This window comes from Pygocentrus nattereri, chromosome 6 (genome assembly GCF_015220715.1).
Source record: "Pygocentrus nattereri isolate fPygNat1 chromosome 6, fPygNat1.pri, whole genome shotgun sequence".
NCBI classification, from domain to species: Eukaryota; Metazoa; Chordata; class Actinopteri; order Characiformes; family Serrasalmidae; genus Pygocentrus; species Pygocentrus nattereri.
Window position 1 is genome coordinate 44,629,299 of NC_051216.1, and position 17,708 is coordinate 44,647,006.

Genomic DNA, 17,708 nt, shown 5'->3' on the forward strand with positions numbered 1-17,708 from the left:
TCTCTTTCTTCTCATTCATTCTTTTCCTTTCTCTCTCTCCATCGCCATCTCACTCTCTATACAGCATTGTACCTGTATCTCTCTCTCTCTGTCTCTCTCTCTTCTCCTCTACCTCATTCTCTATATATACACCTCTCTCTCTTTTCCTGTCTTCTCTATATATACACCTCTCTCTCTTTTCCTTTCTCTCTTCCTCACTATCTCACTCTCTAGAGATACATGCTTATCTCTCTCTCTCTCTCTCTCTCTCTCTCTCTCTCTCTCTGTCTCTCTCTCTTTTCCTGTCTCCCACACTACTTCGCTCTCTCTATATACACCCCCCCCCAACCCCCCCCCCCCCCCCCCCCCCCCCCCCCCCCCCCCGTCCTCCCTGTCGTCTGTGCGTGCTGCCGAGACTTTGGCTCGGAGAGAAGATAAAATAAGGGCTTGTTTTTCAAAGTGCGGAAGTTATATAATGCGAATAAAAGGAACTCGGGGAAGGTGCTGGAAGACGAGCATTTTGGACAGAAAAACCTGGCCGCTCTCACGGCGAGTAAGGCGCAGTTACAGACGGCCTCATCTAGCTCTGCTAATGAATACAGACAGGAACATTAAAGGGTTCATACCATGTAAAAAAAAACTGAAAAAAAGAGTTTACAGTACATTCCCCAGTCCATATGGTGTGTATCGGACAGTACGCCTAAAACCGTTAACAGTCTATTTTGAAGTCTTTGTTTTTGTGATGTCACAAAAATAATGCATTTCCATATATCTTCTCATTCAACCTACAGGGGCTTAGCCCCGCCCATTCACACAGAAGTTAAAACTAGCATTTTAGTGCAGGCTGCTTTTCGAGTAAGCCAGCCAATCAGAAGAGACGTTATTTACCCACGTCAGTGTCCAGCATAGGGTCTACTTTAGCAGCTGTATCCAGTCAGCAGCCTGTCCATGGTGTTCACCCTCACACAAGCACACACACACTAACAGCAGGCCATGTAGGAGGAGAACAGAGTGAAGGACACAGCACCTCCACACTTTTACTCCCCGCGGGTTCAGCCCAACACCACATGTTTAATATAAACATGTAGGGTGCGAACAGAGTGACGGCACTGAAAATGGGTTATTTTGTAGGCCAAGGAATCTGAGGTTGAAATAAAAATAAACCACATAACTTTTTCCTTTGTTAAACGTTTAAAATGGGACCCCAACGCCACTCAAGGGTTAAGTGCATTATCAGTCTAGGTTTTCTGAAGCGCTCCAGCTTTTATAGACAGCAGTTTAGCTAGAAAACAAGCTGAATCAGTTCAGGCAGCTTTAAATTAAAGCCGCTCGGAGCGTTATCATGCTCGGAGTGAGAGACGAGCACCTACACACAACACAGACGCAGCACATGGAAACATTGTCATTACATCCCACAGTCCTGTCAGAAACAAAGGCTCTCTTTGTCTTTAAGTGATGTGACAGTGATGGGTTTGGGGAGGACTGATTGAGCGTGTGCGCGTGTGAATGACAAAGAGAGAGAGAGTGTTTGAGAGAGAAAAGAGGAGCGAGGTTGCCGTGCGCGTGGGGGTAGCTTTGAGTGATAGCCTGTCAGGTGACAATAGCAGGATGCTGTCACTCGGCCCGGCCACTCCGCACCAATTACACGCCGGCGTCCGCGTGTGCTCCGCTCCAGGTGGAAGCGCAATTAGCCGCCGCTCTCCAGCCGGTTGCCAGCCTGCCAACCTGCGCCCCGTCCCGTCCCCTCAAATAGCACTCGTCCACCTCCGCTCCTCCTCTCCTCCGCTTCCTCCCAGCAACTGCCCAACACTGCTGCATTCATTCTTTAAGCTTAGCCAAGAGCTCCTGATTAAAGGAATAGTTTAGTAAGAAATCAAATTTCTTAAAATATAGTTTTTCTCTAAATGTAGTCGATCAGTGAAGAGATTTTGGTGTCTGAGGTTTGCTTCTTCAGTTTTACACAAAGCTACAAAGCTAATGTGGCTAACAAGTAATAGAAGCTTATAGTCACCAGGTTAGCATTTTGCAAGCACTATCTCCAATAGGCTTGCTTATGAGGTTTCTGGCACTTTTGACTATAGAAATGGGCAAAATTACAGAAAAATGACAGAAATCACTGAAAATTTAAGCTTTAGAATGTCTGTTGCTGCTCTTTGAAGCTATGCAACGTCCACTTATAAATAACAGTATGTCATGGAATGGCACAAACCTCATAAGCGAGTTCATTTGAGTGTATGGTGATCTAGGCATGCTAGCTCACTGGTTAGCTACATTAGCCTTACAGAAACTGAAGTATATGATGATTTAGGCATGCTAGCTCACTGCTTAGCTACGGTAGACACCGTACAGAAACTAAGGAGGCAAAATTTAGACATGAAACGTGTGCTGATTTGGGGTAAAGCTAAGGGGGACGTATTCCAGCATCATTACTAAATGCAAAACACCATTGATCTCACGAAAAGGGAAAGGGGGGTTGGGGTTGGGGGTGGCATGTGGATCCAGAATGTAGCGTTTCTAATTGACTCTCCACTATGCCAAGGTTTTGATAGAGCTGCTTCTGAAACTTAAGACCCAGTCCCCCTCCTCAGCACCCCCCATCAACTCCTGGGGATTTTTTAAATTGGACCCACCTGGTTTCTGTATTTTTGAATTGGGCTTAGTATTAACCCCAGTGGAACCTCTCTCGAGTTGACTAATCCGTTTGGAGTGAACGCCACAAAGTGCATTTGCTGTTGGACGCATCCACGTTCATTTAGTGCTAGAGGTGTTTCTGCTTGTTTTGACCGCCATGACCAACACAGAGAGCTTCATTTATTAGCACTGATCTCGGTTCAGTTTTACAATGTTTACCAAAAAATGGTGAATAAAGATAAAGATGATGGCACTACGTTCCTGTCGCCTGTCAGTACCAAGAAGAGTGCCACGACCACTGATCTGTGTTCTGATTGGCTGACCTGTATTGCACATTCCAAAAGCAGCACCCCTTATAACTTCAGTGTGAGTGGGCGGGGCTAAACTGCAGAAGGCTAAATAGGCGGATATATGTAACACATATATGCTCACATATGTAAATGTGTCACATCGGGGACTTCACAAAATTTCCATGCTTGGGCCATGAATGAATGAATAGTGCATTCTGCAAGTTTGAGTGGGCACATCCTACAGTGTGCCAAAGTTTTGGCGCCCCTGGTCAATTCATATATTTTGTGAAAATACAGATAACATGCATACTAATTTGAATGCACAGTTACTGTTTAATTCCCCAAATGTAACATGTTGGGGGAAAATTAAACATAGAACGTGGCCCGTGCAAAAGTTATGGCACATTTTATATGTTATGTATTTTGGGCATATTATAAGCAGAAATTGTGCACTAAAATTTGCTATATTTAAGTTTGCTCCTTGTAGAGAGTGCATATACATATTTTCACTTAAAAAATCAACAAAATATGTGATTTGATCAGTTTGCAAACTCTTTTATTTCAAAACTGAAGAATATATATATATTTTTTGCTGTGAAATTGGTCTTTTAGAAGAGCAAACATGCTGGCATACAGTTACACTGGCAGCAAAGCTTATTGGTATCTGCTGGCTTTCATTCACTGTTAGTATCATTAGCATTTTTGACTGGCTTATGGAACTGACTTACAAAGAGCCTTAACTCGTCCTCAGTGTAGCTTGAATAGCCACTTACATGCTTTAATGTCTCGACAGTGATGCGCAGGCAAGTCGTCAGCTGGCTCTCTGTCCTCTCACTGAGCCGCTCCTCGGGGGGATTCGTCGGTGTGTGTCAGGAGGATCCCACATTACCATCAGAATGGGCCGCGCTGGGCAGCAGCGGCAAAGTTTAACAGCAAATACAGTCAGCTAGCACGCGCACTCGCGGCTCGTCATTAATCCTGGCTAATCAAGCCCCCCAGCCCCCCTGTTGGGTGTGGAGTGGGGCTGAGTGAGGGTGAGGATGGGGGGGTTATGGGTGTGCCAGCTGGTGTGGCGGCCAGTGTCACCAGGCCATCTGTCCAGCAGGCCTTGACACACACACACACATACACACACACACACACCTCTGCTCTGTCAACTTTAGATTCCTCCCTGCAAAGACAAGCATCATTCCCCGTTCTTCAGAGCAGCTTTTCCATTGTTTTTAAAGCAAAAAATAATGACACAGCAAAAAATCGTGTCGACACTGATGCACAAAAACTTTTACTTTCTTTGCACAGTTTCAAAAACTGCAGTAACCATTTGCATTTCATGATGAACTGACTGATCGAAACGATCCAAAATGACTTGGAAAATCATTTTAAATTCACTTCCATTACGTTTTTCCCTTTTCCTGTAAAGTTACCATTTTGGAGTGGTTTTGTTTTCGACACCGACGATATTTTGCCACCTTAAAAAAACCACCTTATATCTATTCAATTACACCTAATCTCCAAATGTGAGATGGTTATAAGATTATAAGGCTATTCAACTCATTCCTGAACTAGATTTAGGTCATTTTATGTAGTTTTATCTATTCTTAATTCCTTCAACAAGCTACATTATATGTATTATTTTCATAATCATTATTACAAATATTAAGGGAAATTCCGCCAGTATTTCAAAACGTCTGCATAATTAAACGTTTCCGATGTAATCAGAGTCATTCGGAGCGGAAAATCTTCAGTCAGGATTGTTCACAGTGGTGGTGATGGGAACCAGACGTCGACCTATTAAACCTTACACAAAATTGTTTTTAGTAAACAAAATATTCTGCTTGATGCTTGAGGCATTGTTTTGAGCCTAAAATGTATTTTCAAAGGCATTTTAAGGCAAAATAGACCTGTTTTTTATTTTACCATCGTCAACATTACATATAAAAACATATCGCTGTTGTCGGAAGAAAACCTCATATCTCCAAAATGGTAACTTTACAGGAGAAGGAAAAAACCTAGTTTACTTTTAATGTAAGTCAATGGAACCAGAATTTTTGCCAAGTCATTTTGGGTCGTTTGTTTTGGTCCATTGTTCATGAAATTTACAGACAATGCAAAGAACAACAGGTCCTTTTAAATTATGTCAAAAACTGAAAAACGACCAAAATGGAGCTACAAGGTTTTCAGCGATATGTTAACTGGTGGGTTTAGACAGTAAGACGTCTCAGACGTCACGACCCATTTCCAATCACCACCACTGTGAAAATGTTACATCAAACCACTGGACGACTTTGTTTACACCTCAATGATTGAATCATGCATGACTTAAAAATGTCCCTTTAAAACTAAATTATCTGCCAGTAGAGTTAAGAAGAATCAGACCGTTTCTAGATAATAGATACAGATGTATGTATACAGATATACAGTCTCGCTTTAAGCACTGTAGATTATCCCTGTAAAATCCCAGGCTTATTGTTCAGTAACTACAGTCACTTGAGCTATTCTTGGGTTATAGAAGTGTGTAGTAAAACTTTGGGCCTTGGCCATTTGTGGGGTTAATATAGGGAGATCGTTTCTATTCTTTCATTATGAAACGCTCATTTATTATGAAATGTCACAAGGTTTTGATGAGAAGGCAAGGATGTGCACACTGCAGATGGCAAATGATCACAACACTTTACCCCAAAATGCTAATGTGGCTAAGAATCAATGAAAGCCCTTGGGGATTAGTTAGCCAATTGCATTATCATGATGCCAACTGGACCCTGCAAGGTTTCATTTAGCATTTTTTATGGGAAATATTTCTTTAAAAGCAAGAAGCCATCCAGAGCGGTCTGGTGTGAGACGCTCTGTTCTAGAGAACCTTACAGATTCCGAACTGTTCACAGTGGTGGTGATAGGAACCAGACGTCCACCTCTAAAAGCTCCTCACAGATAGACATTACACATTCACTGGTCAGGTTGGATTGTAAATAAAGTGGCTATATGTGTGTTGCAGACATGGTGACCCCTGATTCCTATCATCACCACTGCAAAGAAATCTGCCCATTTCTCTATAATACACCATTTCACATCACCCAATTCATCCCAATGACCCTGTTTACATCTGAACAATTGAATTATACAAAAAGTTTGTAAAATCTGCGAAAATTCACCTTTTAGTCTGTCCACCTGCACATCTTCTCTGCTCCTGTTCTTCTCCATCATCTGGAAAAGCAACGCAGGGTTTAACACTGTGGCTCTCTGCTAATTAATAATGGATACAGCCAAAGGCAAATTGAAATTTTAATTCTTCATTTCTCTCCCACACTCTTTTCTCGGCTTTATTCAATCCAGTTGCGATTCATCTGTAGCTGTATACGAATGTAGTACAGCAGTCCCCATAGTCTAATAAATGTAAAGCAGATATGGCATCTCTGACTGCGGATTTTCGTCTGTTGCTTTTATTTTTCACTCCCACCAGTCGCAATTACTGCTGGTGAGCTTAATCGATTATGACAAAGAAGCCCCTGGCCCAATCAACATCCAACAACCATGAGTCAAGTGCTACATAAGTGTTGCAGCCATGCGATTTACACAATAGTTTTACCTCCAGCATTCAAATGAATCACTAATTTTTAAAAAATCAACAAAACAAGTCATTTGACCAGGGTACCCAAACTTTATGCACACAACTGTATACCTCAGAGAAAGAGGAAGTCTGCTTAAGAGTTCCTGAACGCTCAGGTCCTTTTAAATTAAACCAACAGCCAAAGGACTCCCAGAAACAGTTGGTAAGGTTAGGTTTTAGGTTAAGGTCAGGGTTAGGATTAGGGCTAAGGTTAGGATTAGGTGTCGGGTAAGGTTGGTAAGGTTAGGTTTTGAGTTACGGTCAGGGTTAGGATTAGGGCTAAGGTTAGGATTAGGTGTCGGGTAAGGTTGGAAAGGTTAGGTTTTGGGTTATGGTCAGGGTTAGGATTAGGAGTCGGGTAAGGTTGGTAAGGTTAGGTTTTGAGTTACGGTCAGGGTTAGGATTAGGGCTAAGGTTAGGATTAGGTGTCGGGTAAGGTTGGAAAGGTTAGGTTTTGGGTTATGGTCAGGGTTAGGATTAGGAGTCGGGTAAGGTTGGAAAGGTTAGGTTTTAGGTTAAGGTCAGGGTTAGGATTAGGGCTAAGGTTAGGATTAGGTGTCGGGTAAGGTTGGTAAGGTTAGGTTTTGGGTTATGGTCAGGGTTAGGATTAGGAGTCGGGTAAGGTTGGAAAGGTTAGGTTTTAGGTTAAGGTCAGGGTTAGGATTAGGGCCAAGGTTAGGATTAGTTGTCGGGTAAGATTGGTAAGGTTAGGTTTTAGGTTAAGGTCAGGGTTAGGATTAGGGCTAAGGTTAGGATTAGGTGTCGGGTAAGGTTGGTAAGGTTAGGTTTTGAGTTACGGTCAGGGTTAGGATTAGGGCTAAGGTTAGGATTAGGTGTCGGGTAAGGTTGGAAAGGTTAGGTTTTGGGTTATGGTCAGGGTTAGGATTAGGAGTCGGGTAAGGTTGGTAAGGTTAGGTTTTGAGTTACGGTCAGGGTTAGGATTAGGGCTAAGGTTAGGATTAGGTGTCGGGTAAGGTTGGAAAGGTTAGGTTTTGGGTTATGGTCAGGGTTAGGATTAGGAGTCGGGTAAGGTTGGAAAGGTTAGGTTTTAGGTTAAGGTCAGGGTTAGGATTAGGGCTAAGGTTAGGATTAGGTGTCGGGTAAGGTTGGTAAGGTTAGGTTTTGGGTTATGGTCAGGGTTAGGATTAGGAGTCGGGTAAGGTTGGAAAGGTTAGGTTTTAGGTTAAGGTCAGGGTTAGGATTAGGGCCAAGGTTAGGATTAGTTGTCGGGTAAGATTGGTAAGGTTAGGTTTTGGGTTAAGGTCAGGGTTAGGATTAGGGCCAAGGTTAGGATTAGTTGTCGGGTAAGATTGGTAAGGTTAGGTTTTGGGTTAAGGTCAGGGTTAGGATTAGGGCCAAGGTTAGGATTAGGTGTCGGGTAAGGTTGGTAAGGTTAGGTTTTGGGTTAAGGTCAGGGTTAGGATTAAGGCCAGGGTGAGGTTTAGGTGTTGGGGAAGGTTGGTAAGGTTAGGTTTTGGGTTAAGGTCAGGGTTAGGATTAAGGCCAGGGTGAGGTTTAGGTGTTGGGGAAGGTTGGTAAGGTTAGGTTTTGGGTTAAGGTCAGGGTTAGGATTAAGGCCAGGGTGAGGTTTAGGTGTTGGGGAAGGTTGGTAAGGTTAGGTTTTGGGTTAAGGTCAGGGTTAGGATTAAGGCCAGGGTGAGGTTTAGGTGTTGGGGAAGGTTGGTAAGGTTAGGTTTTGGGTTAAGGTCAGGGTTAGGATTAAGGCCAGGGTGAGGTTTAGGTGTTGGGGAAGGTTGGTAAGGTTAGGTTTTGGGTTAAGGTCAGGGTTAGGATTAAGGCCAGGGTGAGGTTTAGGTGTTGGGGAAGGTTGGTAAGGTTAGGTTTTGGGTTAAGGTCAGGGTTAGGATTAAGGCCAGGGTGAGGTTTAGGTGTTGGGGAAGGTTGGTAAGGTTAGGTTTTGGGTTAAGGTCAGGGTTAGGATTAAGGCCAGGGTGAGGTTTAGGTGTTGGGGAAGGTTGGTAAGGTTAGGTTTTGGGTTAAGGTCAGGGTTAGGATTAAGGCCAGGGTGAGGTTTAGGTGTTGGGGAAGGTTGGTAAGGTTAGGTTTTGGGTTAAGGTCAGGGTTAGGATTAAGGCCAGGGTGAGGTTTAGGTGTTGGGGAAGGTTGGTAAGGTTAGGTTTTGGATTAAGGTCAGGGTTAGGATTAAGGCCAGGGTGAGGTTTAGGTGTTGGGGAAGGTTGGTAAGGTTAGGTTTTGGGTTAAGGTCAGGGTTAGGATTAAGGCCAGGGTGAGGTTTAGGTGTTAGGGAAGGTTGGTAAGGTTAGGTTTTGGGTTAAGGTCAGGGTTAGGATTAAGGCCAGGGTGAGGTTTAGGTGTTGGGGAAGGTTGGTAAGGTTAGGTTTTGGGTTAAGGTCAGGGTTAGGATTAAGGCCAGGGTGAGGTTTAGGTGTTGGGGAAGGTTGGTAAGGTTAGGTTTTGGGTTAAGGTCAGGGTTAGGATTAAGGCCAGGGTGAGGTTTAGGTGTTGGGGAAGGTTGGTAAGGTTAGGTTTTGGGTTAAGGTCAGGGTTAGGATTAAGGCCAGGGTGAGGTTTAGGTGTTGGGGAAGGTTGGTAAGGTTAGGTTTTGGATTAAGGTCAGGGTTAGGATTAAGGCCAGGGTGAGGTTTAGGTGTTGGGGAAGGTTGGTAAGGTTAGGTTTTGGGTTAAGGTCAGGGTTAGGATTAAGGCCAGGGTGAGGTTTAGGTGTTGGGGAAGGTTGGTAAGGTTAGGTTTTGGGTTAAGGTCAGGGTTAGGATTAAGGCCAGGGTGAGGTTTAGGTGTCGGGTAAGATTGGTAAGGTTAGGTTTTGTGTAATGGAAGTAACACATTAACAACACATCTACTTAATGTAAGTAATGTATCAACAGATATTTATTATTCAGCATTCAGATGCTTCACTACTGCCACTTCACTGGCATGTTGTTAATGTGTTACTGATAATCTGTTAAGAATGTATTAATTATGTACAAAGGACACTCCAAACAGTGTTACTATAACAATTTGTTCATATAAGTCTCTATGATGGCCAATGATTGTGACGTAGTTTTGTTTAAATATGGCATTTTTAATAAGGGTTTTTTGTCTAATAAAGCAGAAATGTTTTCATGACCTTTTTCTAACCCATTTTTACCAAGGGGGCCAATAATTGTGGAGCTGACTATATATGGATGCTAACCAGTTTCTGCAGCGCAATCACAGCTTGCCTCAGTGAGCTGGCAAGACGATCTCTTTGAGACGATCTGTCGTTAAGAATCGAATGCTTAAATATTCCTTTTTTTTCCGCCTGAGCACCAAATGTTGTTTCTTTCTGTTCTGACAAAGCCTGAAAGACTCCATCTGCAAAGCCTGCGCTGACCGTCATATGGTGCCCCATCCTGCTCTCCAACCCAAGCCTGATCCATCAAATGCTGTTATGCAAGGCTAGCATCTCACACTAAGCTCTCTTTCCCTTTCTCCCTGCAGGTGTTTCTCCAGGTCTGACCATTTGGCTCTGCACATGAAGAGGCACATCTGAGGGAGGAAGAGGAGAGTGAGAGCGAGAGCGAGGGAGGGTGGGGGAGAAAGAGAGAGAGAGAAGGGGAGAGCGAGAGAAGAGGCTCACCCAGAGAAGAAGACCCCTGCGGAGAACTCGAAAAACAAAAGCTCGAGCTTTCTGAGAGGAGATAGAGGGGAGCTTTTGAGCGAGAATCACGAGGCGAGGAGGTTCTGAGGGCAGAGCTTACGGGATTCTTCAGCAAGTCCGCAAAATCCATTGCCATTTTCGCATTTTTTGATCCGTTTAATTAGCCCGAGCGCTTGGCTCGGGAGTCAGACACTGCCAAACTGTTGCTGTTGTCTTTTTCCTCACTATTACTCTTCTTTGTACAGTAAAATCACAACATGAGACAGGAGAACCTGTGAACACTGCATTATGTACAGATCCCTCCAGTGCACATCACGTTCCACACACACAAAAAAAAAGGAAAATGACGCTTCTGCTGTAGAAATGTAAATGTCCTCTCAAGAATCGTACCCTCTGACACTGGAACGGAAAGTTTGCTTCCTTCTTCTTCTTCTTCCGAGGATTTGTCATCGTGACGTCTTCATGCCGTGTACAGCAAGCTCGCCAACTTGGAAGACGACGTTGCCAAAAGACAGGCTTCCGGATGGTGGCCAGAGCCTTGTGGTCCAAAGGCGAGGTCCAGGCTGACCTCCCCCTGCTCTCCGCTTCAGAGCGTGTCTCCCTCTCTCGTTCTTTAGGCAACTAAAATGCGCAGCGACACTTTCTTGCCTTTTTTTTTGTTTTGTTTTCTTTCTTTTTTTTAGTAAAAGACAGTGTTACGACAAACAGAAAGATTGTTTCTGAACTGAAAATGTCTTAAAACTTGGAAAACAACAAGACAAACTTTGCATACACGAGCGTGAATGTGCACATACGAGCACCGGGAATTGCTTCGGACAAAGCAGCCTTCCCTGCATGCGCGAAGTGTTCAATCCAGCGGCACCTATCTAGCACTGACAGGAAGGACGTTTGAAGAAACGGACAAAGGATCTGGGCTCTACTGGCTTGCGATGAAAAAGGAAGGATGCCCCTCTGGTCTTCTGTTCTGTTTTTTTTCCCTCCATTCCGAAAGCAAGCGCTTTTCAACACTGGAAAAACCGCTAGCTGGCTCTCTGCTGATACCGGCGCCCATATTGGAGCTTCTGCGGAGGACTAAAAGGCCTGTTTCCAGCTGCTCCTGCAGAAACTGGAGGCAGGCAGGACATTCTGCCTCTTGGAATTTCTCAGACTGGAGACGCCTGTTGGCATCGGAATTCCCGAAAAGAAAAAAAAGGGGAAAAAAGGAACACAGTGGCATCAGGCCAGACGAACTGTTGCCTGTTTCGTATCCATTGTCTGCACTGACTTTTTTCAATGTTCTCTGTGCTTTTTTTCCATACAGATGAAAAAAAATAAACAAAATAAAACAAAAAAAGGTCAAAAATACCACGAAACAAACAAAAAAAATCAGAAAACAGTAAAAAAAAATGATAATAAAACAAATCTCTCACATAGACGCGCACGTAACAAGAAAACACAATGGTTTCTTAGCTCATGGCTCTTTTTTCAGAGCCAAAAAAAAAATCACAGGAGAAATAATTATGGAGTTAATGAACAGAGTTAGAAACAGAACACTGCATGGCAGCCTCTCTCGAACATACACACACTTAACATGCACGCAGATTGCTTCCCGGCATTATTTGTTCTACTACGATATCTTCGCAGTAGGGTTTTTATTTTGTGTTTTTCAGCGGAGGAGGATTTCTTTGCGCCTGAAGTCAAGCTTTGAAGTTGGAAACGCGAGAGCTCATTCATATGTTCTTGCAGTCACGCTAAACTAGGCCTAGGCTTAGCTCTAGCTAAACAAACAGCTTCGGAATCTGGGGATGAGTCCGCGTGGTTGTTCCCAAGATTGTTAAGCCTGCCAAGGACCTAGGACCTTCTTCTCTATTAGGTTCGGGGGGCAGGCTTTGGGGGCTCTGTTACATTGAAAGGGAGATTCAAAGCCATCAAAAACTAAACGGACCCAATATGGACTTCAGGGGAACCTCGCAAACCCGATCGATACCAAAAAAGCCGAAGCTGCCCAGGCACCGCTCTCCAATACAAAACCTGCTGAAGGCAGCTCCTCCTCCACCAATACACCAACACATATACACACACACACACACACACACACATGCGCGGGCACACAAGAAAACACTTTTCGACTACAAGGACGTATCAAATCTGCTCTAGGCAAACCTGGATTTTTAGGTTTTTGCGAATCGCTTTTGGATTTATATGCTCAAGATCTTTTTGGATTTCTTTCGCTTTTGCTTTCCGTGCCATGGGTTTAGCTTTTTGGTTCTCCACTGAGATGCAAAGGATGCCAAACTCAAAGTGGAGGGATGACGTTATTTGACCCCTTCCACACTTTATGTACAATCAGATTTTGGGGTTATCGTGTGGCACTTTTTCCACTAGAGGCGACACGCGTTCGTGACGATTGTGAGTCTTGTCAATGCAGGGCACATTCCAAGAGGAATACTGGTATAGTGTCATATTAGCATTGTGAATAACACTACACCGCCCATTTGACGGGGGCCAGTTTTTCAGAATTTCTTCACTGAGATGTAAACAAAGTCATTCAGAGTAGGTTCGATGCGACATGGTTCGTTGTCTTCACAATGATGATGATGGGAACCAGGGGTCGCAAAAATATAGCCCTCTTATTTACTGTCCAAAACAACCAATGAAACTACACATTTTGGGTTTTTTGTACAGATTGAATGTTGAATGATGGTAAAAAAGTGATAAATCTGAAAAAGAACACCTTTCTGGGTGCCTTATAGTGCCACCTAACCAAAACCCTACCAAACTATCGTAAAACAATGTCTCAAGAATCGGGCCTCGTATTATCCATTTCAGGTAATACCTTCCTGCAAGGATACTTTTAGAGACAGTAAATGCTTCCAAAAGCTGGTTACCATCAATGGTGACCACAGAGACTTTCTTTAGAAAGTTTCACATCAAACGATTCTGAATGACTTAGTTCACACCTTGACAATTGAAAAGTGCAGAGAGTTTGGAAAACCGTCTCCTCTTTAAGTAGTTGTGGGACACTGCAGAGAGCACTGGTCGGTTGCATTAGGCAAAACAAACTCAAAATACATTAATTCTTGAGGATCTTCACCCTAAGGTCATGAAAGATACAACCAACCTTGACCAGATGACCAAGATATGTCGAATCTGGTCTCCCACAACTCTTAATATACACATCACTTATGCTGGCCACCATTTGAGAGAAAGCAGCAACCAGAAAACGGTGTCATATAGTTCCTTTTTATCGAAGGTACACGAAAGGAGCCTTCTACAGCTTCTAGCGCCCGATGATACATCTGTACATTGCCATTGTAAATGCATAAATGCAAAACTACTAAAAGCGAAGAGCTTATTTTTTTGCCGAGAAAAACTATAACGTTCCAGAACGTACCAAATGAATATGACATAGGCCAATCCAATAGAATAGCAATCAGCATGCTACAGACGTAGCCTGCACTTGCTGAGTTTTGAACGCCCACCCCCATCCCCTCCCCTTCTTCCTCCTCCCCCCCTACACCTCCTCTCTCCTACACTACAGTAACGACATCAGTGATCAATGCACAATCAACTGCCGGAACATCAAATGCACGCTCACCCTTTGCCCAAAGATTTGCAAGTAAACTGCTGGGTGAAAATGAGCGAGAGAAAGAGGACGTTTTTATTCGTTTTTTTTTAGTTTGGTTGAACACTTAACGAGATGCTATCCCCTCCCCAAAGTCAAGCCCATTGAATTTCTTTTCCTGAGCATCAGCGTGTGACCACTGCCATGGTCTTTTGGGTATGTGTGCTTGTAATATAGTCATGCCGGTTTGTTTGTCAAGCCAAGGGTGATTTATTTGATTCTTTTTTGCAGAGTAGCAGTGCAGCAGCAGCAGCGAAGTAGTCGCACTGGTTTTAGTACACTGCATATATTACCGTGGAGTCTAATCTTTCTGAGGGATGTTTAAGGTGAAAAAAAAAAAAGAGTCTTCGGAAGGTCAGAATTGCCTGTCGAGTCGGGATGCCTTCGACAAATCACTGGTGATGCCCAACATTTTCCCAGTAATCAAAGCAAATTTGTTATTATTTGGACTGGATTTGGGCCACACTTGGCAGACCAACAGCAGCCTGTAAGAGTGAAATGGGATTTTTATGTATTTATCCTAAGAAGACAGGGAATAGTTAGCATCCTGTAAGCCACCTTCCAGTGAATCAATCCCCCAGCTGTTTCATTTTGGCTGAAGTGGAGCTTTCAGGCAGATAAGAACGATGGAACAGGCAAAAGGTCTCTGTTGACTCTAACCCCTCATACTCACAGATCGTAGGTGTTCCATTGCTTAGTTTGAACAGAACTTTAAACAGAACCATTTCAATACATACCATACGCACTTTGTGTGTACTGCTACAGTAGCTTAGTCTGTTAATCTGCACCACTGTCGATTGTCCACTTTGTCATGACTTTTTTCAAGATGTACCTCTCGCAGGAGCACATGAGCTTGTCTATTGGCTGTTTGGAGTAGAATAGCAAAGTCAGTGAACGGACTATTTTAGGATCACAGAGTTTATAGGATTATAACCCTAATTTGTGCCTGATTGAATAATCTGGCCTTATTAAGAGGGGCAGTAGTCAGGACAGTGTGTGTCTACCTACTATGCAGTAAGGTCATCAGTGTTAAATCAACTCCTGGAAACTATACTGTCGCTGTCGTAACAAAATCAAGATGCTTTTGAATGGTTCTACGGTTGGTATAATATAGTTGGTAACACCTCTGCTTTCTATGGTGTAGACTGGGGTTCAATCCCTGCCTGGGAAGGCACCCTAAACTATACCAATAAATATACCAACCTTGGGCAAGACTCCTAACACCACCTTCGTCTACCTCTGTAAATTGATCAAATTTTATTGGAAATTTGACATGACAGCATTGGTACCTGAGCCCAAAAGGCCCATTTCACATTTCTGAGTTGCCACTTTCTTTAGTTACAGGTCATTTTAGATTGTAAGGCATCAAATCAACTTCTAAGGTATTTTTAAGGCAGTTGCTAAACTTGGACTACAGTACTGTGAAAGTCTAAGACCACCCTTCATTTTTTCAATTTCCAGTCAAAATAGCCATTAAACAGAATTTTTAAAGGAACAAATCAGAAAATGACACAAAAGCCCCAAAAATAACATTTTCTCTACCACCCTTTATGTTTATTACAGGTACAATTTTTGTGCTGTCCTCTAAAGTTCTCAGTTATAGTTTTCTTTTGGGACAGCGATGATGTTTCCTGTTGTAGTGGCGGGTCGGAAAAGTGAAAAGGGCCGAGGATTGAACCATGTAGGAATATACGGGTCCATACTTGAACCCTGGCGGAGTTCATTTGACACTGTTTACTTTCCTGCATATCATAAAATAACCTCAAAATGAGTGACTCAGTTATTAGACTCATGTCCTGTGATCACAGAGTGCATCTTGGAGTCAGTCTCTGTCTGCTGTGCTTGTCCGAACTCGATGTGTCAGTATATACAGGATTCACCACACCTTTCCTTTCCTATGTCTCTCACCCTCCATTCCTCTCTCTCCTCTCTTGTCTGTCCCACCCTGCATAAGCAGGACCGCTGCCAGCTGCTCCCAGATCAGCTCCTAGAAAGCCTTTGGAAAAAATAAACCCTTCGATTGCCATGCCGCCGCTTTCATGCCCCGCGTACCGTGTTTCCGGCTGTCCAGAGACAGTGACCTTTTACTTGTGAACATCCCCGGCAGTCCACTAAGCAGGGAGCAACTCAGACCAACGACAGACCTCAGCCGACACGCTTCGTCCTCTAACGGGTGCTTTTCTCTTTGGCCGCTCTCCCCCGCCGCCGCCACCACCCTCCGGGGGGCCGGCCGGCGACGGCTTAGCGCAGGTTGCGTCGGGAAAAAAGGGAGCTCAGTATATGCCATCTTTCATGCGCGTCCACAACAAAATCTTACACAATTTGTACAGCATGTAGTTTCTAGCTAGAGCAGGGCCCCCACCATCCACACCTTCATCCTCAGCATCATCACCCTCACCCTCACCCTCATCCTACCTACACCACAACCGCCCTTCACCTCCCGCTACCTTCACGCTCACTTCCTCGACGTTTGTTTTCTTTCGTTTCTTTTTTATTCAATTCGGTTCCTTCGTTTTTTCCGTTCTTCTCCTTTTTGATTTGCTGTATAAAGTGTTTAAAATATTATTATTTGTATGATATAATGTTAGTATGGTAATGTTCTTTATTAAGGAAGAAGATAAAATTTATTTTTGTTACTGGTCTGTTTCATAATTCTTTTTTAAATTGGTATTGTAAGATATCTATGCAAGAACTGTTCAGTGGAGCATTTTTATTTAAGAATGTAATATGTGTAATAAATGGTAGAATCTGAACGCCTGAATGTGTGATGTTTGGGAAATTCATGGGACACAAAATTCTTGGGACGCAAAGTCTTTTCACGTCTGCTACCAAACTTTGTGGGCCTTGTTACAAAATGATCTGCCTTTTTATTCTTCACTCCCACAAAGAGGAACACTCGGCAACAATGGCTCTCTTTATAGCTCCTATTAACGACTTCCTTTGTGCCCAACAGTGCCTTATTCTGAAGAACCGCGCACCACCGCTCACAATAGCAGCGCACTGCTACTCCTGCTTCTGTACTGGTGGCAATATTTTGCACTTTATTACAAATCAGAGACCCTCATGAATAGCTACGACCCCCTCCCAGGGACACTTCTTGCGTCTCGTCCCTTAATTAGAGCCGTAACCAGTTCACCAGCGACTAAGCCGCCGTTTACAAAACCCATGCCCATGACTTACAGATTAAAAGGGGTAATCGAATAACTAATGGCTAATTAGAGAGTAATTATGAGGAAGAAACGGGTGATTCCACAGCACTCAGGTCCCGTTAATGTCTTCCATGGAGCCATTTTTACCCCCTCAGTCATAGTTGCTTATGGTCGTAATTGAAGTCTGCAATGTCACTGTCAGGCTCCAATAGTGACTCCGAGGCTCAGTTCAATTTGGAAAATTAAACACCTCACTTGATTAATTTCCACTGGTGTTGGAAGGCTGTACTGTTCTCTTCTTATTCTATACACTCTCAGAAATAAATATTCTTAAAAGGGTTCTTTGGAAAAGGGCGGTACAAGAAACACTTTAGGTTGCCTGAAGAAGCTGTTTAGTAGTTGCAATGTTTTTTTTGTTTTTTTTTCAGAAACCCATCTATTGAAGGGTTCTTTAAGGTGATGGCTCTCAAACCACTCCTCAATTTTTTTGACCTACCCCTATAAGTGAGCAGTTGGTATCAAGCAAAAATATAGACTATAGGGGGGTCCTGGAGGACTGAACTGAGAACCACTGCTTTAGGGTAGAGTTGCTACTCCTACATATTGAGAGAAGCCAGTTGTAATGGTTCCGGCATCTGATCAGGATGCCCTCTGGACACCTCTTGGTGGGGGTTTACCAGGCATGGCCTACTGGGATGAGACCCCAGGTTCATCCTAGGATCTGCTGGAGGGATTATCTCTCCAAGTTTGCTTGGGAACAGCTCGGGCTTCCTCTGAATAACCTGTAGGAAGTTGCTTGGGACAGTGTTGCCTGGGATTCTCTGCTCTT

At 43.6% G+C, this 17,708-nt stretch overlaps 1 protein-coding gene across 1 annotated transcript in view; it reads left to right on the forward strand.

Moving 5' to 3' along the window:
- klf7b (Kruppel-like factor 7b) overlaps nucleotides 1-16,483 on the forward strand; it is a 59,942-nt gene extending 43,459 nt beyond the window's left edge. The window contains exon 4 of the mRNA XM_017703027.2: nucleotides 9,967-16,483. Within this exon, the coding sequence (XP_017558516.1) occupies nucleotides 9,967-10,018 (52 nt within the window). The 3' untranslated portion in view covers nucleotides 10,019-16,483. The remainder of the gene's footprint in view (nucleotides 1-9,966) is intronic.
- Nucleotides 16,484-17,708: the final 1,225 nt, after the last annotated feature.